Here is a 24,128-nt window from a genome sequence, read left to right as displayed (position 1 = left end):
CAATTTAATTAATTGTCCCTGGACCTAGTATGAGCGCAACTTCGTCTGTCTCCTCCACCCTCTCCCCTTACTTTTCCCGCCCCTCCAGCATTATCTGAAACGTTGTCAGGCCGAGTACGATAGTCGCTTGTTTTGTTCCTCCCCTCCCTTTCTGCACCCCTCTCCCTCACCTTTTGTTTTTCTCTGGCTCTCCCAGAAATGTCGTCAGGCCGAGTACGGTAGTCGCCTGTCTGTTTCCATTTCCTACACACTATCCCCCTCCCTTTCTTATCTATGTCTTAGCTCTTGCACTATCTGAAATGTTGTTAGGCCGAGTACAATAGTTAATTTCACATCCTTACTGTTCATGGCCTGTAAGAATGTCATTGTATTTTCCCTTGTTCCCTCCCTTGCCTTAAAGCGCTTTGAAACACAAATAAACTATCATATTATATCATATTAATACTAGTAACTGCATTAAGCCACACCCTTATGTCCTTCTAGTATTGCGATTCCTGTTCCCAATGAAAGCCCTACATAATAACATCAGGAAAGCCTGCACTAGGCCCTCAGAGAAGCCTCCATTCAGGCGCTCCACTTGTTGCTTTGTTAGTATTCCTTTCTCATGGAGCATCTGAAATCGAGGTTGCCTCGTTCAGGAAGTCCAGGCCGGATCTACGTGATTACTGCGCATTGGGAAATTGTGAATCCGAAGATATCGAATCGCTTTCTGCCATCCCGCATCCCCCAATCCCCCACTTACCTTTTTCGGTGGCACACACAGAAGTGTGCCGTCGACTCTCCTGTACCCCTGCTTTTTCTATTTTTCCTTTTGTTTTGTTTTTCTATCTTTTTTGTCCTCTGCTTCCAATGTCATGTAAGCGGAGGACACCCCTGTAACCCAAGAAGCCCATAATGCTGAACAAGGAGAGTGGGGGACACCCCCGCACCCCCTGCTCCCCCTGTTTGGCATTACACCATCTGTTTTTTTTGTCAATGCCGAATGCGCAGTAACAGCGCATTTGGCTTTTTTTTCCTCTGTACTTGGGGGATACCGTCCAGGCCAGTCATAGGGTAACTCTCGTCTCTGCAGTGCTGCATATAGGGTGTTCCTAGTAGTGTCCCCACTTTCGTCAGCTGGCCACTTACTTCTGCCCGCCTTTGCGTGGTGATGCATATCTTGCCAGCTTCAGCGTGTGCATATTGGGGGGTGGGGGGCAGCAGTGACACCCACCACTTATTTGAAAAAAGAAAAAGAGACCTCTTGTATCCCAGGCCCTTAAGGCCATGCGGAGAGCAGCCTTTTTATTTTTTCACATTAGCATTGTCCCCGAATCGTGCAGCTATGCAACGTAAGCAAAGAGGCAAAGACGCCCCTGCTGCAGAAGGCCACATACAAAAAGATGCAACAAGGAATGTAGGTTGCACATAGTTTATTACCAGGAAAGTATGGGTGTTTCGGGTGTCCCTAGCACTGTACGCAAATGCATGCGTAGTTCTTCTTTTCTTCTTCGGTTAGCTCCCAGGTGACTCTTGGGGATTTATGCACAGTCCCCACCCTTTCTTTCGAGGCCCTCTTCTTGGGTATGTTCTCTTTCGCCTTGGTCAGGGCCTCAGCCCTTACTTTCTCCGCCCTCTCCTGGATCATGTCCTCTGCCATCTCTTCATCTGCCCGCTCCTTGGGTGTTTTCTATTTCTCCTTGATCAGGGCCTCTGTGTTGACCTTCCCGGTCTTGTTTTGGATCAGGTCCTCCACCCCCTCCTTAGATGTCTTCTTTCTGCTTCATCAGGACCTATGCCTTCTGTTTATCTTCCCTCCCCCTTAGTCAGGGCCCCAGTCTTGCCCTCCTCCGCCTTTTCCTGGTTTAGTGCCTACCTCTTGGTTTCAATGCCATGTTCTTGGTGAGAGTCTCCTTTTCCTCGGTCTGGTGCAGGGTACAGGTTGGAGCCCTTTCTCTCTGGCTTTGTCAAGGACTATGGCTTTCTCTCCTTCTCCCTCAGCCTTTCCGTTGGCTAGAGCATTGGCCATGTCTCTCTTTGACTCTCTCGCTGACCAGGCCTTCTACATGTCCTCCCCTTTCTCTTCCATGAGCCTGGTGCTGCTCACTTCTCTCTCTCAACCCCCTCTTGGCCATGACCTTCATTTGGACCTCTCTGGTCTTTACCTGCCACAGGAAATCAGGTGGTACATTCTCTCTCTTCTCCTCTGGGCATATGATTACGATTTCTCGCTTCCACTGTCAATCTCTCCTCTCTGCGGATAAGCAGGCCTTCTCACCTTCTTCTCCTTCGGGTGATCACCTCGGCCTGCTGCATCATCTTCCTCTAAGGAGTTCTTCTCCTCTCATCTTCTTTCTCTTTCTCCAACTTTCTTCCAAACTCGTTTGTTTTAATCTCCTTTACTCCTCGACACTTTTCCGATTCGACTGCCCTTCATTCTTCTAGTATCACCTCCTCTCTTGTCTTTCCCTCCTCCTCTGTTGGCTCTCCTCTCCTATGTCTTTCCGCTTCTTAGCTCCTCCATTGTCACTTTTCCTTTCCACCACTTCCCTATTCTCACTTCCACTCCGAATTTTTACTCTGCTCCCCTTTACTGGCACTCCTCTCCTCCACCCCTCCCCTTCAATCCTGTGGAGGTCTACTCCTTTCCCCTTTCTCCAGGTTTTACACACTACCTGCTCATTTGCTCTCCTCAAAAGGTCAATTTCACTGATGCCTTGGTAGCTTTCTATTATATAGGGCTTGTATTCAACATATTCTCTCTGATTGGCTGGCGGGGTTATGAGCCCACCCCGGTCTGAGGATGCTCAGCAACTTGGATGCTGTGTAGCCCTTACTCTCTGGAGGAAATCTTTAAATAAGCCAGTGCCATCTTTTTTGTGTGTTTTCTGCTATCTCTCCCTGCCTGTAGCAGCAGGGCTCCTCCCCTCTGGGTTTTCATTTGGCCAGCCTCTGTAGCCAGCCAATCATTGTGTGTATTTTTTAGTCCTTTTGCGAAGTTGGGAGAGTGAAAACCGTTTTATCCTGTGTTGTATTTTAAGTAGGTGCTTCATTGAATCTAATGCAGGGGTTGGTTGCGGTAGACTCTGAGAGTCATTTTCCCCAAAGTGGATATTGCATGGAGGGGACTGACTATGTTTGCACTTTCACACAAAGAAGTTCTATATGTAGTGTAAAAGGTCAAAGAGGGAAAAACGCCTTTACACTTTAATTAATGATTCGCGAGTCATGTCCAATGGATTCAGTGAGGCAAATCTGTAGGATGTCGAGGAATCCATTGGTTTAACGACAGCAAGAACATACATGCTCGCGTAAACCCGCGTCTGGTTTTGAGGCCTAGCAGGGAAGCATGACACAGTTCATCCATTCAGTGACCGCCACTCCACCTCAAAACAAAACGCAAATACCACGCATAGTTAAAGAAGGTGCTAAAACGTGCCTACGCCCGCCCTAACACCTTCTTTGCAGATCTGTGGGACGTGCAAAATGAGTCCCTCCCTCGCTCCACCATCCTGCAGCTGCAGGAGGAACACAAGCATTCCTTTCTTCATGTTTCTCTACAGTGTGAAAAAGAACTGGAGTTCCCAGAATCTGTAATCCTGTTAGTTCGATCTATTCCAGGTGGTCCCTCTGCAAGAGAGAGGGGTTGTGGGGGATGCAGTTCTTCTCTGGTGAGTTTCTGATCAGTGCTTGGGGAATTTGGGCTTGGGATATGTTCACCAGCATCCGTCCTGGTTTTGAGGACCTTCTTAGGTTTTCCTCATAGATTCCTTCTCCCTGGTTCTTAGTTTACTCTCCCGGATTCTGTTACAAGTTTTCTCTCTTTAGAAGATAGAACACACGGGGACTTATTTGTTGAATGTTAGATTTTAGGAAAGGATATGGATGCTTTGGCTTGGGGATATAGGGATATGTTTTTCAATATTACAGCTGCAGCCGAGGACCTGGATTTGTCATTGCCTGGTCCATGTAACAATGATGTCAAGGTCACTTCATCACAGTGTCTTGTTTGTTTTCTTGTATGTCTTTCTGTTTTTGGTCATGTGTGCAACTGAATGTCTGAATGCATGTTTGCATGTAAATGTGTTTAGTGTGCCTTTCAACACCTTTTTCTTTAGCTGCATGCGACTATCAGTGCTTATATCTGTGTCTAAATGAGATATCAGTATTTTGTCTGAGTAGTGCATGCCTGTCTTTGTGTGTATTGGTATTTGTGTGCATGTTATGTTTGTCTTTCTCTCTCTTTGTATGATTGTCATTCTGTGCCTTTGTGTTTATATATCATCTCTCTGTGGGTGTGCGTATATGTAAGTTGTATGCATGTGCCCATCTCTGTATGTGTTTGTAATTTTATTTAAGGTTGTCCAGTCTTCCTGTGTGTTTCTATATGTGTTTGTGCCAGTGTTTGTTTGTATGTGCTTGTGTGCCATTTGCTCTCTATATATTGTGTGTGTCTATGAAAATGTGTGCGTTTGTGTGTGTGTGTATCTCTCCCTAGTAGGTCTTTTTGTCTTTGTCTTTTTATATTTGTATGCAAGTGCCTGTCTCTTTGTGATCATGTGCCTGTCTGCATGTGTATTACTTTCTATGTGCATATGTGTGTCTAAATCTGTCTTCCTTCGTTTCCCCTCTGTGATACATCATTGTATGTGTCTGTGTGTTTCATTATGGAATGTGTGTCTTGTGTGCGTGTGATAGGGAGAGAGGGAGAGAGAGATTGATTGATTCTGGCCAGTGGGGCTATTTATTATAATTTCTATAGTGTGTTCGTACTTCATCTCCTCTCCATCCTCGCATCTGAGCTCCGTGTGTGCGTGTGCGTGTGTGTGTGCGCACGCGCGCGCGCGCGTAAAGCCTGCTTACTTTGGCCATTGCACTGGGAGACAGGTTTGTCCTTGACACCCTGCCATGTTTCTATATTTACCCATTACGATGGGGAAGCACCGACTGAATTCCTATCACACTGCTGGAAGCTGGCTGGCAGCTGGGCCTTCTGCCCTAAGTTTGTTTACATCCCTTTTTTCCGGTATTAGCCTATTTGACCTAAAACATTTGACCTTTTGACCAAATTGACCTTTTCTGAGTGGTCCAAATTGATGTTTGCATCTGGTCCAAATTGACCTTTTTGTTTTAGGTCAAATAGGTTAATACCTACTTACCTGAACATGAGGTGCAGAGGTTGTGGCGGTGTCCCCCGCTCCTCATGTTCATGTAAGTAGGTCAAAAGGGGGTTGCCGGGGTGTCCCCCGCATCCTTAACAACAGAGGTCAATTTGGTCAAAAGGTCAAATGTTTTTAAGTGAATTTGCTGAGGCCAAATTGCAAAAGGTCAAACATACCGGAACCTTTATTCCGCTGTCATTCATGTCTGTTAAACAGAAGTCGATGCTCGGCCTAACTGGAGGTGCAAAAAGCCTGGCCTGACCTGGTCTGCCCCTCTACGACCTCTCATCTCGTCTTTCCTACCCAGGATTCCAGTCTGCGCCGACTCAATGGCTTGTTGTCCAACCACAAGTTGAGTAAAATCATTATGAGGTTTGAAGAGAGAGTAGGAAGCTTGGCTGGGCATTGGGGCAGAGGTATTCAGTGCAAGACGAAAAGGCTGTGCTATGTTGCTTATTGTAGGTAGACACAGGTGCATCTGTGCAACATAGCCACGCAGATGATCTCTGATGCACGGTGATCTCTGATGGTGAACGGTGCATGTGGTTGTCTGCACCCTTGAGAGCTGCTTGGATTGATTAAGCTATGGATAAAATGTAGCAGCACTAGAAGACAAAGACGGTCCTACATGAAGGAAAACGTCATGCTTGTCCGGTAATTTGCATACCAACAGAGCATTGCTTGGTGGTTCTGATCTGGAGGGTTCTATGTTATTACAACATCATTCGATGGGTTTTTAGCCGAAAAATGAATTCTCGAAAAAACTCACTACATTTGTATTTTTATTTTGAGGGGTGGGGGCATTATTGCTTGCCACCTACCCCTTATATAACCTTACCCACTACCCCATATGTTTTTCAATTAGCTTTTTCGAGAGAAATAAACAATAAATAACCCATCGAGAAAAAGACTGTTGATGTAACCTCCGATCTGGAGGTATACTTTCAGGGATGGGCACTGGGTGTTGCTGTGGCATGTGTGGCTTGGTAGCTGATATGGCCTATTCTACCCACCATAACGTTGATAGTGTGCGCCGTATATAGCATTACCGGCTGGCAACCTCCCTGAACCACCCTAGATGCTAAAGCATTGGACGCTGTCGAACCATTCCATGTTGCGGAAGCATCTTGAGGCCTTAGGCAGCACAGTGGATGTCCTTGGGTGGTTCAGGTTCTTCTTGTAGAATTGAGCTCAATGTGTGTCAATTACACCTTTTTTCTGTGCCAGTTTTGTTGTTGCTGTGGAGTTCCCTAGGGCTCTGCGCCTTCTCTTTTGTTTAATGTTTATCTACATTCTTTGATGAGACTTATTCATGACCAGGGCTTCCACTTTTATTCATATGGGGATGATACCCAAATGCGTGTCTGCTTGGACCAGGATCTGGAGATAACTCAGCATACATTTGCTGGTTGTATATGGACAGTATATGACCGGATGGTACCCCACCGGCTCAGAATGAATGCTGAGAAGACAGGGGTGCTGGTAGGGTTGGTGAAGTATGGCTCAGGGGGCTCCAATTTTGATGTATGGAGATGTGCCCTCTCTCCTCCAGTCAGGAACCTTGGCTTTGAATTGGACCAGGATCACAGTCTCAAAACTCACATTGTACTCAAAACTCTTAAAAAAGTCTTTCCTTTGATTTCTTTTGAGCCTAGACCCACCACTGTCTTCTGGTTCTCTCCAAATGTTTATACTATGAAATTCCCTTTATTTGGGGCCAGTGGTAGCTGGTGAATATTTGAACTGAAGGGGTGTAAATGTATGTGCCTAATATGCGGTAACAACCAAGAGTAGCGAGGGAGCCGAACCAAACAAGCAGGGTTCTTGGGGGGAACCCACGAGAACATTGTTAAAATAGTGGGTTAAAATGGCACACTTTACATCTCTTTGTGAAAAATTGGGTAAAAGGCCACACAATTGGCTATCTGTCATGTATGGTAGCACATGAAAAATCCCAATGGATGCAAGCCTCAAAGAGTGCACAAGACAATTTTGCAACACATGATGACTTTGCCCACAACATATGCCAATATATAAAACACGTTCATTCTGACTGTGCCCATACATGTCCATGCATTCTGCACAAATATATGCCAGTATTACCATATAAGGCCTCCCAGGCAGTAGAAATGCGATGCAACAGAAAGAAAAATATCCAGACGGGCTATAGCAAGATAGGCCAGTGTACGACACAATCATAGTTATGTTTGCTTATAGCCTTGATGCAAAGTAAAAAGATGCCATGACACACGACAACATATGGCTAGACTGGAACCACCAATGTAAGGCAGTCTTGCCATGTAAAAACACTTAGTACATTTGCATTACCCATGATGCACAGTTAGTGTGCATTTAGGGTAAAGCAAAGTGTTACTCCCTTGCTATACCAGCGGACATTGAATTTGCACCAGTCACATCACTTATGTTTGCTTTACCCTTGATTCACAGGTGACTGTGCATCAAGGGTAAAGCAAACACACAATAAATGTTATCACGTGGCTAGATTGGCCTACATTGATGTTTTGTGCTTTACCCTTGATACACCGTACTGTGTATCAAGAGTAAAGCAAACATGATGAGTACATTCATTGAAGGCCAGAGTGGCCACGTGATACTGCGTCACTCATAACATTTGCTTTACCCGTGAGGCATGGTGCTATGCATCAAGGGTAATGCAAAAAACAATGAGGACTTCTCTCGTGTCAGGCAGCATACCTACACTGCTAGCACAATCATGGGAGCTGGTGGGACGAGGCTTCCACCACCTTGCAGGCTCTCTCTATTCTGCGCTACATTTGTTGCGGAGCCCATAGGGCTCCACATAGAAACAGAAAAAGAATTGCACAGCGAGGGACATGCCCCTGCTTAGACGGAGGCCACACAGTCCCCAGTGTGAATAAAGCACAGGGGATGACAGTGCTGCCTGCCAACCAGGCGACGCAGCGGCCTTCCGCTCAGGCATTGGGGGGAGTAGAACCCCCATCTGTAGTGGCAGGCCGTCATTGTTGGGGCTATCAAATGATCTGATGCAGCGTCACCAGATATTCGAAAATGTGAGGCCAAGTTGGCAAAGTATTACCTTTAAGGTATTGAGCTTAATTCAAGTTGTAACGGTACATCTCCTTTAATCCTTGATTCTACACTCACTCGCTAGTTTCCCTCTTGATCTCTCTGGTCGGCTGACCAGTGCCTCTTGGTTTATTTATTTATTTATTTTTACATTTATTAAGCGCACACAACCCTCAGGCATCAAGGAGCTGTTACAAGCAGGTACACTTAACTTTTAGGGCGGGAGGAGAGAAGACAACATAGCAATCAGTCTTAGTGTCAGTGTCTGTGTTCCTTGCTTTCAGCATGCTCATATTGGGGGCATTCTTTTGCAGTTTTGGTGCCTACGCTTTGGAACAGTGCCCCTTTATCTTTTCTCAAAATGAACAATGATCTCGCTTTTTCATTCGTGATCTTGAACCATTGCTTTTTCCCCTCAAAGTGAGGCTGGTTTTGTGGTGTTGTTCTGTTTCTTCTGCAGTTAGCACCATGATGCCAGCACAGTAGGTGGCCAAGCACTTTATAAAATGCCAAAACATGAACATTAACTTGTTTTACATTGGAATGTTGGTGGGCCATTCTAAGCAATGGTTCATCCGAGGGCCTTCACCACTGTTAGAAGGCCTGTTCTTTCTCTCACAACATGCCACGCCAGTGCTTACATTACCAACATTCCAATTTGACAGTTCCCAGTAAACGGTTCCAAACACCTTCTCCAAGTGTTTCCTTTTTTATAACCGGTTTTTGTGATGTTTGCCATGCTATAATGGAATTACAGACCTGTGGGAATGTGAATCTGTGAAATATAGTATTATTGTCACGTGCCCTCGCTTTGTTTTGGACCCAGAACTCGGTTGTGAGATGTTGATCAGATGTACAGATCCGCATTAGTAAAGCCAATTGGTTTTGGCTGACATAGGCCAAGTGCAGCCCGATGCACCATACACTTCATGCCATGATAAAGGGCAACAATAAAGTGTGAAGCATTACAAGCTATAACAGTAATTCAATTACACAAAAACTTCAAACCAAACAAGTTGAGCTCAACAAACACTGTTGTGTGAAACTTTTGACATCTGGGACTCTTGTATTACACTGAGAGCAGATGCAACCATTTGTAAATTAGCGACAAGAAACATTTTCACCTTCCATTAAACCACTGTACCAGAAACACACACAAGGAAGAAAGAATGACACATCACTTAGGCGAGTGTGTATGTATTCACATATGCCATCTACCACTGTCCCTAGCAATACTAAAGTGACACCGATCCGTCAAAACATACAAATGTTATGTCATGTAAGCACCGCTACCACCCAGGGGCTGTCTCCAGGCGCTTTATGAAATTACTTTGCCCTTTAGGCTAATTAAAACCAGGACTAGATGAAATATGGAGAATGGTGGTGCCTCTCTTTGCTGTTACAGGGGGCTTTTACTAGTCTTTTTTGGTTCATTTTTCTAACACAGAAAAGGTTGATTCATATTGTACCTGAAGGTTTATGGGGGACGGGGGGGGGGCTTAAGCACACTTGTGCCATTAACTTGTTCTTATGGGGCCTAGGACCCCCTAGAATGGTTATTGGTCTCTTAGGCTATGCCCGGAATGTCATGGTATTTGTATCTGTGTGGTAGATGTTGTGAGTAATCCTGGCAGAAAGTTGTGACAACTCATGGCATAGGCTCGGATGACTTTGAAGTAGGGCTCTGCACCCTTTGGATTTCAAGATGTTTCTGACTACCCCTCCCCTCAGCCAGTATAGTCAAGAGCGAGGGGTCGTGGGAGTCTTGATCCAAAATGTATGGCGAGTGCAGGTTTGCAGACGCCTTCTTCAGACCCTTCTTGCATGCCTACACATCCATGGTTTGTCAAAGTGACATATGAACATTTCTGTGAGTTCGTCTTGGACCGATGAAAGCTAGTCATAGGTTGTTTTGAAAGGTGAGTTGTGTAGTCATTGCAGAGAGATTGTATCGGGTGGCTGTAGGTCTTCACCGCAAACAAGTGCATTCTTTGTGTGGGCTGGCGCGTGAGTTCTGTGTGATTTCTCTCCATTGTAAAGGTTAACAAAACCCAGCTACTTTTGCGGGTGCGATGTCTGCGCGAAATAATCTGGATATGGCGGTAACATCCGTCTGGTATTGGGTTCTTCCTTTTGTGCGGTTGTGGGTGTTTATACGTTTTTCGTCTGTGGTTAAGTGCAGGGCCGGCGCTATGCCCCCCAGGGCACCATTAGCCCCCTCCCCTGCCAGCTCGGGTGAATCTTTCAAGGTCCCTGCCGAGCTGGCGTAATAGGAGAACACGGAGCAGGTGCCCCTTTGTTATTAAATGTGCCCTCGGCAACGAGGCGCATTTAATAACAATAGGGTGCTGATAGTTTGCATCAGCACCCTATTCAGAGGATTACCTCCCTGCTCCAATGCAGAAGCGAGGCAATTTTCATTGGAATAGGGCGCTCATGCATAAGTGATGAACTGCCAGGAGCAGGGAGTTAGAAAAATAAATGTGGCGCTCCTGCCTCCCCTGGTCACTGGTGCGCTGGGAGGGGCTGAGGGGAGGGGTGCCAATTTCACCCAGGGCGCTGCTGCCGCTAAAGCCGGCCCTGATTGAGTGTTGTCTTGTTCGCTTACTCTGCTGACAAGTAGTTATACATGGTGCTGAAAGGGAACATTAGACAATCATTTCCAGAAAAAAGAAATGCTAGGCTTTGCTGGTCAATGTTAAGCAATGGGAAGGAAGCCATTTGTTGGCCAGAGTCAAATGTGTGTGATGATTCTCTCACTGAGACACGGCGCATGCCAGTGGAGGAGCTTGCAGTGTCTGGTATGTGCATCTTGGTGAGTGCATAGTGGTATGTGTGTAGTGTGGGGGTGGACATTTTCTGATATGGTATGAAGTGTGTGGAATATGCTGAGGGGTGCTTGCTGAGTTAGGTTGAGTCCAGTGTATGTCGTGTGACATTGAAAACACAACTTCTTCCACCTTCCTTGGCTGGTGACTTTAGAGGTATGTTACAGTCATTCAGGAGTTCTGTGTTGTGTTCGTTTGTTGGGTCTGCGTCTCATAGTAGGTTTAGATCTGGACAAGTCACACTCCCGTAACAAGTCGAGCATTGGGACCCACCTTGACCCCTGTGTGCCCTGCATTGGGTTCCTCTCACCACTTGTGAGAAATCGGCCTAACTGCGCACATAATCTCCTACAAAAGCTCCTCCACCGCCAGAATGCAGAGGCCGAGGCCAATTCGGGCATACTGCACACATTATACTGATCTCACGCAACCCCCACACCACACATAGCATTCAAATGCAGCTACACACAAAGCAAACTCCACTGGCAACACACATGAGTGCCCCAAAGCACTTTCGACTTTCCTACCATCTCCACTGACCTGGATTGCAGTTCCTGAGGGCGTTCAACCCACACCGCTTTGAAATCATACCAGTGGTAAAATGGCGCTATACAAATGCCGAACAACAGAACATACCTGGGTTCCATGTGATATAAGCGAATGAAAAATAACTAATCAAATTTTAAAGAAGTGAAAATAACGAAAAAGAACACGCTTCCCCTTACTTAAAATCCACCCCAAACCCTACCCACAAGATATAACGCTTTACCCCACCCACACATATATTTCTTTTTTAAAACCCACTATTTTTTTTGTTATTTTTTTCGTTTTGTTAAAATTGTCATTCGTTATTTCTTTTTCGTTACATTCACTGTATACCCATAACTTGTGCCATTTGGCTTGTTGTTCTGTAAAACTGTGAACTGTGTTGTTTGCATGTGTGCATTCTGTGGTGTAGGCGTTTGCGCGTTGTGGTGTGGGTGTGTGCAGTGGGTAAGGTTTGTGTGAACTGGATGGTGTGAATGTGTGCCTTTTGTGAAGTGTACACCATTGTGGGTATCCACACTCGGGCCCTCGGTCTACCCCTCACAGATTGCCTCGGCATTCAGAGGGAGAAGGGTACACATATTCCCAGGGATTCTCTTGCTCATCCACACCTCATGGATGCAGATTGGTGATTGGCCATAGGGACACAGACACCGTCGGAAAGCCTTCCCAAGGGTTTCTGCATGCTTGCGGCCAATGCGGCTTTACCCTCCACCGCGCACCGCTGGGAAAACAAAGGTGAGTGCCTTTCATGGTGCAGTGCTCTTCTAAACTAGACAGAGAAGCAGTTTAGACTTTTCCCGCTAGGATCCAGTACTGATGGCCAAGTTGGGTCTAACCTTCTCTTTTGCCGAGGGTTGGTGGCATTGGGGCCAGCTGTGCTCTCACTAGCCCAAGGTGCAATGTGGATGAGAAAGCCAGGCAGGAGTTCACCATGGTATAACAAGCAGAATACAGAACCTGTGTTGTCACCTTATAGATCATGGGTGAGGCTTCCTCTGGATTATTTTGCCCACCTACCGAAGGATGAAGATGCCTTAGAAACTGTGGGCAGAAGAGCTGCGAAGATGGCACACGATCTGCACCACAATCAGAGGATTCCCCGAGCATGCTCTGAAGCCCCTCATACATCTAGCATTACACTGTGTACTAGCTTGCAGTCCTCCACATCTGCCTTGGAAACACAAGCCGTCTATCACAAAACTTTCGGACATTTCCGCATTCTCCCTTTTGCAGAACTGTGGTCCATTGAACAGGACTGACATGCAGCGATGCTATCACAAAATGTCCCCCCCCCCCCGCTGCAACCTTCCCTCCCTGTGTTCGTAGCATCTGTTTCCCACTTTTCCATCCTCTTATCTTTCCTTTGCTTATTTTCTTTCCTCCAGCAGACTGGGGTCCACACTGATCCACTGCATGGACAGGTTGAGGTGCTCTGGATCTACTATGGTGGTGTTTTGGTGCAGTAGAAAAGCATATTAACGTCACTTGTGATGCGATGCACTAGGACAGAGCATCACTGCAGTGTGGTAGACGGGATGCATGAGGGGGTTATGATGGAGTATTTATTACAAACACCGTACAGGTTATAGTTGACGCAATGTAGGTGAGCGTGCTCCTCTGGAGGTGTGGCTCTTCTAGGTGAGGCTAGTAGAAGGAGAGGGGAGGGAACAGGGGTCAGCCTTAACAGTAACGCAGGTATCCTCTTCTCTGAGAGGTAATGCATGCTAGGAAAAAGAACAGATATCAGAATCCAAAAAGACAGCGGGCAGACAAACGGAAGTAGTCCTACTGTGAGAGGAAGTAGACCCTGAGGTTACAGCCAGATGTGAAATTGGCGAACTCGATGGCTTTGAACTGCCATCTCTGCACACACAGCACTCTGTTTCATAAGCTGTACATCCTCTTTGAGTGTTAACCACTGATACCCCAGATGATAAGATCGCGTAACCGTGCTTTGCCGCCTTCGCTGGTGCATGACCACAACATGCAAAACAGATGTTCCTCAGTTTGCGAAATTTAGCAGCGGCTCTCAGTTGGAACAGTAGCTAATGCCAGTGTTGTACCTCTTCAATGGAGTTGGTGAGATAGGTGCAAAGTGGCATTGCGGTATGGAAGCAAAGGTCGCTACTGGGACGAGTGCCAGATTCCAGTGTGGTGTTTAGCAAAAAGGGCATCATGTGCTCATGGTTCATGATAGGAGGCCAGATTGGGCCCTATCTGATGGTATTGTCTCTTCTTCTTCCTTTCCAGACACGTGCGCAGTAGTGATGGAGATCGACCACGACCGCAGGGTGGTCTATACTGAAACGCTGACGCTGGTGTCTCAAGACCGGGAAGTTCTCCTGGCTGCCGTGCAGCCCACTGAAGAGCAGGCCATGAGTCGACTCACAGCACCCGTCGTCACCACCCAGCTCGACACCAAGAACATTGCCTTCGAAAGGTACGGGGCAACCCCCAGACGTAGGCTGCGATGAGTTGCGTGAGTAGGGAATAAGTGACATTCTGTTCTGAAAGTAGCGAGATGACGCTGGCCCGTGGAAGGTCAGTGGCGGCAGTGAAAAAGACTCCATTGCAGTCCAACAAGCCAATGATAAAAGGATGGGGAGTGACTCTATGACGCTTGGGATGGGAGCATCCAATAAGGTTCTCTTGTGGGCGCTTGTAAGAAAGTGGTATTGGAGGGCATGAGTGGAAGAGGCTTGTGTGTGGCTGGAAGGCTCAACAATGCACAATCCATTGGGCCACAGACAGAAGCAACTTAACAAGTCCCCTTGATGTACCCAGTTTCACTTCATTTTACAACTCTAATACAGCTACAACAAAACATGTTAGCATAATTATCCACTTTACCTCAGATCAACGTCATAACATATTCACAATTAAATATAATCAAAAGCCTCTGATTTATTTATTTTTACATGTATTAAGCGCACAAAACCCTTGGGCATCGCAGCGCTGTTACAACCAGGTACACTCACATGTGGCAAAAAAGTCACGTGCCTCTGGCTACGGCGTTATCTATGAAAAGGTGGGCTTGGGCTATTTGCACTCATATGTAGCAAGAAAGAGTTGGGTGCAAATGGCTAAGGCGGTGAGTGGACCAGGTGCTTAAGCAAATAGCCATGTTTTCAGAGCCTTCCTGAAGGTCCAGTAGGAGGGTTCTTCCCTTAGGTGTGCAGGGAGAGCGTTCCATTGGTTGGCTGCCACTGACGGGAAGCTCGTACCCCCGCTTTTTGACCTTTTATATTTTGGTGGGATCAGTCTGTGGCTGTGGGCCCTTCTGGTGGCTCTGGTGGACTGGGCTTTATGGAATCTCTGTGCCAGATATGTTGGGGCGGAGTTGGAAATGTATTTGTGTGTGATGGACATAGCTTTAAAGATAAGTATTTCCTTGAAGAGGGTGTTGCAGTAGTCTAATCTGGCTCCAATAATGGCTCTGCTGACAGTAAGGCAGCTGTTGGGTGTGCGGAATGGTCTGGCAGCGTTAATGAATTTTGTTAGGCAGGCTGCCGAGGTAGCAATGGCATTGACCTGACATTTCAGGGAAAGTGTAGTGTCGAGGTACACCCTTAGGTTTTTCCCTGCTGTTGAAACCGGGTGAGCACCACACACCGTGGGTAATAATAAGCAGCGCTCAGATACCTGAGGGTTTGTAGCGCTATATAAATGCCAAATTATTATTATTATTATTATTATTATTAATAATTATTATGTAGTCCATCGATGTTGAAGTTGGTATATTGGGGGCCAATAATTTTTATATTTTTATTACAGTCAGGGGCCCCACTAGTAAGATTTCTGTCTTCTAGTCGTTGAGGCAAAGGCCGTTTGCTGCCATCCAGGCTTGGATTGTAAGGTAGTTTTTATTTGGGGCTTGGGAGTCTTTGGTGTGGTCGCCGGAGAGGGGTAGGAGGATTTGGTATCGTCCACATAATCACACTCTGCCTTATACATGAAAGCCAAGGGTCATGAATAAATAAAAACATTCCAATTACACATACATAATTTCAATATAAAAATGTAAATTTCGCCCACTTCATTTCCTGTTTACCTTCTAAATCATGTACTAAAAGCAGCTCATTTTCATTCCTTGATCTACACTGTAGTAATTTAATAGGATAGGTTATTTATAGCGGTTTCTAAGTGCGGACCCGGGGTTCGAACCTGTGTTGCGCAGTGTCGTCTTGCTTCCAAGGCGAGCACTTTGCTGCTGAGCTATCCTCCTGTGACAGTGACACAGGCAAGCTTAAAGGTTCATATCTGCAATCGGTGCTTAGGGGGGCAGCTGCCAGAAAGTTAAATAAGCAATACAGTTAGCAATGAATCAATTTAAGGTCCAAACAAAGGTTAGTATGAAATACTATACTGGATAAAGTACTCGCTACCATGTGTCATAAGGTTATTGTAAGTTACTAGGGATTTGTTTGACCAAATAAAGGAATGAGGCTGAAGGCCAGTGTACTTTAAATTGTCACAGAATGTCTAGGTGACTTTTTATATATTGTAGGGAGTCATGTATTTCTAATAATACAGAGTCACACTGGCATGCTCCCCAGTACTTGGCTGCACCCTCATGCTGATGCACACTATTTCCCACTTCTTCATATGTAGAATACATTTAGAATCTGTTAAGGTAAGAGACAACCCATCAACACAGTCTGCAATGTGCTGCAAATACATATTGTTCGTAGAATTAATAAACTGCATTTAAAAGGCGTTTTGTTGATTTAAAGCACACAGAAGCAAGCAGATAGTGTTGACATTTCTCCTCTACTAAACTCTAGCAGTATACTCAATAAACATTCACCGTATATTTTATCAGCTAATGGCTGTGAAATGTCACAGACAGTTCAGCAGACATTAATCCTAAAAGCTGGGCAAACCTTTAATTAGCACCCTCTCATGCAGCAACAATCAGATTGTTTAAAACCAGACTAAATCTAAAGATCCAAGCCCGGGTTCTCAGCAACCCGAGTAGTGGAGGCAAAGCCAGCCATCTTCCCTCCCAATCCCTTCTCTCTGCATCCCCCAACAGTCCCCATCCGTTCCCCCGCTAGCCCCCGCTCACCTCTGCGGTGCCGCACCTGACCCGCCTCCACCCATGGTCGCCATGGAAATGGAAGTGGGGCTTCGCATGGAACCCCGCCCTCCATTTCCATGGCAGCCATGTTAGGTGAGGATTCCTTTTTGTGAATAAACATCTTGAGCACTCCCCACAACCCGTTGATTAACACAAATATGTGCTGTTGGCAGCGTGAGGTCTAGCAGCGGGGTGCTAATAGCAAAAAGCATCTGCTTGAGGGCCATCACTTGGTGGTAACGGCTCAGGGGCCCAGCATTAATGCCCTTGCTTTGCTCAGGCCTTTAACCTGTGACCCCAGGCCGTTATCACCTGGTGAAGCCCCGAGAACGTGGGGATTAATTCTATATTAAAAGTCCAATGTGAGCTAGAATTGTGCTTTGTGCCAGCTCAAGCAGCACCATTACGACGCCACAACCGAACTCTTATAGGTCATTGATTGATATTGATATTGATATTTTATTTCTGTCGCGCTCGTACACAAGTGTTTCAGAGCGCGACAAGGCAAGGGAGAGGAACAAGGGAGAGCAGAACAACAATCTTACTAGGCCCAGTGACAATGAGAACGCGCAAGTGCATGGGAGGGGGGAGGGGAAAAGTGCATGGAAGGGGGATAAGTGGAAAGTGCGAAGCAAAGGAGAAACAGATAAATAATAAATAAACAAATAAATAATAAAGGCAACAAACAGTGGTAGTGCAGCCAGCAATTGGCAAGTGCTAGGTTTAAGGCAGCAGACAGGGTAGGTCTGATAAGTGCATGAAGAAAAAGGAGGGGGCTGTATGAGTACAGATACAGACCCCAGTGCAGGGGGTCGCCCGGAGGCAGTGCAGAAGGGTGGCAGGGTGAGCAGGTAGCTGGGCCCGGAGGACAGAGGGTGGCCAGGTGCACGGTACCAAGAGAGAACAGATCAGCAAGGGAGAGGGAGAGCGAAGGCAGAAGAAAAGAGGAAGGTCTTGAGGTGCTTACGGAACCAGAGATGGTTCTCCTTAAGTTTTAGAGTGGCAGGGAGGCTGTTCCAGAGGGAGGCCCAAGCCAAAGACAGAGATCTACCCCAGCTCATTTCTTTGAAAAACGACTGACCCTGAGGGAGTTAGAGGTAGAGGAGCAAAGAGCTCGAGAGGGGAGGTATTTGCGGAGGGATAGCTGAAGGTATTTTGGACCCAGGCCCCAGAAAGCCTTGTGGACAATCCAGAGGGTTTTGAATTGAATCATTGCATCCACTGGGAGCCAATGGAGAGATTTCAGAGCACGAGTGATACAATCCCAGGGCTTGAGGCCAAGGACAAGTCTCGCAGTCCTGTTCTGGATTAGTTGCAGAGGGTGGAGAGTTGAGGCAGGTAGATTTAGAAAGAGGCTGTTAAAATAGTCCCACCTAGAGAGAACCAGAGCTTGGGAGACCATGAGCTTCTGGGGGAAGGAGAGGAAAGGCAGAGTACCTCTGAGGAGGTGCAGTAGGAAATTTGACTTTTTAGATACATCAGAGATGTGGGCGGAGAAGGAAAGTGTGGAGTCAAAGATGACCCTGAGGTTCTTAGCCTAGCAGGTGGGGATAGGAGGAGGGCCAAGGGAGGCCGGCCAGAGAGTGAGGGGACAGGATGGTGAATGTGTGCCGATGAGGATGATCTCTGTCTTGCTAGCATTCAGACAAAGATCATTGGCGGAACACCAATCTTGAATGGCAGTTAGGCAATCAGAGATGAGAGAGGGAGAGGAGGTGGCCGGGGGCAGCCTGAAAATGAGTTGAGTGTCATCAGCGTAGCACTGGAAATTTGAGCAGAAAATGGCAATGAGTTGCCAGGTATTGGTTGAAAAGCCGGGGCGAGAGGTTAGACCCCTGGGGAACAGCACAGTTAGAGAGGAAGATAGATGATAGGAAGGACCCAAGTTGGACCTGGGAGGGTCGATCAGAGAGGAAAGAGGTAAGCCAGGCCAGAGCCTGATCAGTGATACCCAGGTTATCACGGAGACGGTTGAGCAGGATGATATGGTTGACCGTGTCGAAGGCAGAAGAGAGATCAAGGAGGATGAGGACAGAGGGAATGTTAGAGTCAAGGTTGGAGAGCAGATCTTCACGTATGTTCAGGAGACCAGTTTCCGTGCTTCTGGCAGCTTTGAAGCCAGGCTGGTGGTCATGGATACAGCCAACAGAATTAGAATGAAGGTTAAGCTGAGTGATGGCCAACTTTTCCAGGAGTTTGCCCAGAAAGGGAGTAATGGAAATTTGACAATAGTTAGCTGGACAAGAAGGATCAGCTGTGGGTTTCTTGAGCAGAGGATGCACAAGGGAGTGCTTCATAGGGGAGGGGAGGGATCCTGAGGCAAAGGAGTGGTGGCAAAAATCAGCAAGGGCCGGAGCGAGGGTGTCAATGTGGTCCTTGATGGTTTTAGAGGAACAGTGATGTACCTGTTTTGACAAGGCTTTCATAGATCGGACTTGTCTGGCAATCTCGTTAGGGGAGAAAAGAGGAAAGGACGAGCAGGATGGTGGGGTGGTGGGGGGGTGGCTAAAGGAGGGTCAGTGAGCACAGATTGAGAGGGGAGAGGAGGGGTTGGGGTGGAGACGCTGGACAGGATGTCCTGGGTTTTTGAGATAAAGTGAGAGGCAAGGGCATTGCAAAGAGCCTAGGAGGCAACAGGAGAGGTAGAGACTACATCAGGGTTGGCCAGCTCCTTGCAGATTTTAAAGAGTTTGGCTGAGTTGTTAGATGCCGCAGAGACACGAGCTTGAATGTGGACTCTCTTCTTGGGTTTTAACAGTCGCATAGTTATGTGATTTTCTTATTACAGGTGAGCCGTAATTTATTGACTATAATATCCACTACTGTACATTTTAAGGATGTTTGCAAGTCACTTTGGAGTTTTGTGACCAAATAGAGATACAAAGCCAAAGCTCACTTCCTTTATAATGTCACATAACTCTGAGGTGACTTGCAAAATCCTTACAATGTGCAGTACAGAATACTGTATTTCTTTTAGCAGGTGGTCACTTCATCTGTGCCTTTAATACCTTACCTCTTGCGCGAGCAATAGCCTTCAGTTGTTGCGATGTGTAATACATGTAGTATCTGTTTGATTGGAAAGAACACACTGCTAAGCAACTTGTTATGTGCTGTAGACAAACATTTTAAATCAATTAACTGCATATATCAGCCCACATTGCAGCTAAAATAAGTGCTAACATAAAGATAGATTAGTTAAGTCCAGAGGCGTTGCTAGGGGGGGGCTAAGGGGGCTATAGCCCCTGGTCTTTTGGTTGTAGCCCCGGATAGAATCTCAGAAACTACAGTCAAATAGCTAGCTAGCCCCCATTCCCAACTGTTCCGACATTAGCTTAGCCCCGGGTCTTTTCCAGACCTAGCAACACCCCTGGTTAAGTCATTACGTTACGGTTGACCAATCATAACAATATTACATACATGTTTGTATACAGATATTGTAGACTGCCCTGTACTTGTAGTGACTAAACAACACTAAAGGTAAATGCAAAAAGTAAACAAAAATCACTTTAAAAAAAAGTAAATCAAAGTCAATAGTGTCCGAATTAAATGATCTGGGCAAAAGCTCCATAACCATTTCACTCAAGAGTGGGGAAAAGTGACGTCAAAGGGTCTTTAACACTAACAGGTGTCTGCTAACAAATGTTACTCTTGGGCGTTCTCTCTTGTTCTTAGCCCGGGAGATGGCACAGTAAGTTAAGCACTTCCTTCAGTGACCTGTGACCCATCTGCAATCACGCATTCAATTCCCAGAACCGTTGATTCATGCCCCTCCATCTTTTCCAGGCTAATAAATTGGTTAACATAAAATTTGGTGATGATAGTACCTATTCTTGCAGCACTTTGAAGCAGTAGGATTCTGGCATGAAGCGCTATATACAGACGTGATAACGTCATTGTTATGGAACGTCTTGGTTTCAAGTCTTGCAATGAGTAACACAATACAGGTCATTAACATAAATAAGCAGCTCTTGCGTTATTTTATTACTCAGCTGAGGGCTTTGATCCACGGTTCCCAGCGGTATCACACTTTTATTTCGAAAAACAAATGTTCAATGTGCAGTTACTGTGCATTTGGCATTGACAAAAATGCTGAATCCCATTATGCCAAAGAGCAGAGGTTGCGGGGGTGTCCCCTGCTCCCATGGTACAGTATAATGGGATTCTGGTGCTGCAGGGTGTGTCCCCGGCAGGCATAGAAGGGAATGTGCAGGAAAATAAAGTTTGTGGGTGGAAGGACCATTCAAAGGAAGTCCGATCCTCTTTAGGGATAGGAAAGTTCTGTTGCAGGCAGACGGGCAAGATGGGACAACGGAGTGAAGGTAGGTCTGCAGACGAAAGGTAAGTATCAATTGAGGGGTTATGGGTCGAGGGAATACAAGACTGTGTGATCCATGGAATCACTTTACGGCGCCGTTTTCAAATTCAATATTTCCATCGTCAGTATTTTGGGCGCGCAGTGATCACATCTGTCAGCTTCCAGGAGCACTAAGCCGGTCTGACCTCTACAAAATGAGCTGGCTATTTCAAGCCTTTCGAGGCATCAACCCTAGCTTTGTCCAATGCTGGCCCCCACCCTCCTTTGGAGTGGCGTGCCCACAATCCAAGGGATTTGGTTCAAAGCCCTGCCAATCTCATGCCAAGCTTCCCACCAAGTCCAGCGTGAAACCCACTTCCCTTGAAGCGGGCCACACTACCCTTACTGGGTACTGCTGTGAAGACTAGTACGGTTCTCTTCTACTGGGCAGAGCTGAAGCAATGTGTTCTCAGACCGCCACCAATTATAAAATGTCGATATTGTGTGATACATGTCTCAATGTAGCAGTCTGGGGGTATCAGGTAATATTATCCCCATAAATAATGTCACCATACATATAGTCGCTGGGAAACGGCATAGGAGACATTATATGGGATAAATGGGAGCAGAGGTTGAAGGGTGTCCCCTCGCTTCCTTTAAAAAAATGTGGGGGTGGCAGGGGTGTGCCCTGCAGGTTCCATATGGTAATAACGCCGGAAAAGAAACGGCGCCATTCTTCCCTGGCGTAATTTTTTGCAGGGATATTATCACATGGAACCGTCTACGGGGTAGGCGTGGCAAATGCACTGCAAACGGAAAGTCAGTATCCCAAAAATGTAAAGGCAACCACCCAATACATGTATAATTCATACAGTGCTTAATGCCTGGTTCTTCCAGCTTCTAGGTGCTGTTTTAATCGGTGTCACTCTTACTACCCGCTCATTGTACTCAATTTATGGACAGGCGGTGTTGAAGGCTGTCTCAGTACCATCAGGAGAGTGAACCCGTGTAGCATGGCACATAAGCGCTCTGAAGGCGAGCTGGATGTCCGCCCAAATTGCGAGACCTGTCACTACTATGCAAACATAGTCCCCTCCACCTGTCGTCCAACATTTCACTGGCAAATGAGGTGACTTAAGAGTGCTGCAGCGATGATCAGGATAACAAAATCCGTCCTTCTTCTCGTTCACAAGGTCCCTTTCTTTTGCTGCACCCGCTTCTTCGTGCCAATCAATGTGTCACTCTCAGGAGTTAGGTAATGGATGATATAATCATCGTGTCTGTTCATTGGTTGACAAAACGTTTTTATGGAAATTTCCACGCGAATGATTTCTTTTCCTCAGCTCTCAGAATGTCGATTTGAAATCATTGATGCATGTTTTATTCAGAAGTGGACTCCATCTTGCCTTCAAAGAGCGGCGTGAGCTATCTCATTATCTCGCGCACCCATGCCCTCCTCAACGTCGAACCTTTGCGCGGTTTAAGCGCTCGCCTCTGAAACGGGGCAGGCCTGTCCTTTGCACCTTTGAATCCAAGCGATGGACACCTATCATCACAGCGCGGCTCGAAGCCGTAGGAATTTGGCATGAAGTACTTCATAAAAACCTGATACTCCTACTATTGAATTTGCAGCTGGAATTATGGACTTCCATCAGCCTCCTTACTGTTCATCGATTGATACTGTGCAGCGCTTCTCCCTTGCGGGATGCATTTAGCGAGATTCCAATGTATCTCCTGCAGCTCTTCCGCACCTTGACTCTGCCACCAGTGGGGATAGGGAATTTTGGACGCAGAAGATTTCGTCGAAGAAGAATTCATCACATTTTTACATCGGTTTTTGCCCCAAATGCGTGTGGCTGGTGTGTTTAGACAAATAACTGATGTAGGGGTGCTAACAGGGAGCTGAGGGGGGTTTCCCCCTCATATATTTGTGGCAAAATCGACCAGTAAAAAAAAAGAATTTGATGAAAACTCTTCGATCGATCACGTAGAACCTAACCAGTGTGCTCTCCCAGAGCCAGAGAAATGTCTGGACAGTTCTACACACCGCCTCTCAGGAGACCTTAAATTGGATGGATGTTCACGCTGCTTTGGTGGGCTCCATAAAACTGATTGGGCATTCAGAGCTGGCGATTACGGGAGTGGCGGTAACGGATTTTCATTGAGCACGGCCCCATGATTATGGAGTCCCATCCACTCAGCAGTACCGGGGAAAGCCCTGCCACCGGACGTTTTCCTAACGTTAGTGGCTTCCAAGTAGTACTGCCGGGTTTCAGCAGCGGGCAGTACACACTGCCCAGCAGTTGTCTCACCTACTGCTCTCCGCTCCAACAGCACCACTTTTTGTGTAATGATAGGTGGTTAATTTTCACTGGTACAGGTGAAACCAAACCACCAATGTTAGCAATGTTTTGGCCAAAAAACAACAGCACCTAAGAAGAACTTACGCTTGACAGAACCCCTCTACTGCTGAGTTGAGGCATTTCTCCCCTTCTTGGGTTTTGTGGGTGCACACATTCATCGCCGTTCTTTCTTTTTCTCCCCTGTGCACACTGGCCCTGGACCTCACCTACCAGGTGGGTTTGGTAAACTCCTTCTTTGGACAAGATGCCGCTACCCCCATTTGTGGTCACTTCCTTCATGTTGTCTCCATTTTATTCTCCGTGTTCATCCTTTTATGCTTCCTTATATGACTGTCTATGCTCTAGTTGCAGGACCTAATCAATTTAGTGTGTGTGGTTGGCATTGGCATGACCTATGCAGGAAAGTCTTAGGATGATCATGCCAACCTTTTTTCGGACGGGTGATCATGTCTTATCCTCTGGATTAATATATTGGGCTATATTGAGCTGTATTATCTTTGTTTCCTTGCCTCAAGTGGAATAACTCGATGTGTTATCATCTGATTGAAGAGGCAGGGGAGTTTTGCATCCTTTATAGAGTAGGGGTATGTTTGTGGACTATGGCCGTAGCCCTGAACGGAGCATGTCCTCCTAAATATGGGATGATAAATGTCCTGTTTGACTGGACATCAGGTAAAGCTGACTTCTAAGACAAGGAATCTAGATGATTTAAGTTGTAAAAAAAATTGAATCTGAGTCTCCATATTTTTCTCTTTGAATTAGCCAGAGGAACAGTTTGTACTGGATTAAGTGCAATCACTTTGG

The 24,128-nt window shown here is 46.4% G+C and overlaps 1 protein-coding gene across 2 annotated transcripts in view; it reads left to right on the top strand.

The window, feature by feature from the left end:
- Nucleotides 1–24,128, top strand: part of ANKRD13B (ankyrin repeat domain 13B) — a 598,589-nt gene that overhangs the window by 467,884 nt on the left and 106,577 nt on the right. For both annotated transcript variants that reach the window (XM_069615263.1, XM_069615264.1), the window contains exon 6: nt 13,838–14,027. In XM_069615263.1, coding sequence (XP_069471364.1) covers nt 13,838–14,027 — 190 coding nt within the window. The remainder of the gene's footprint in view (nt 1–13,837; nt 14,028–24,128) is intronic.

This window comes from Ambystoma mexicanum, chromosome 9, assembly GCF_040938575.1.
Source record: "Ambystoma mexicanum isolate Mex_15411 chromosome 9, UKY_AmexF1_1, whole genome shotgun sequence".
Classification (NCBI taxonomy): Eukaryota; Metazoa; Chordata; class Amphibia; order Caudata; family Ambystomatidae; genus Ambystoma; species Ambystoma mexicanum.
Note: the sequence above shows the minus strand (reverse complement) of the source record. Positions and strands in the feature narration are given on the sequence as shown.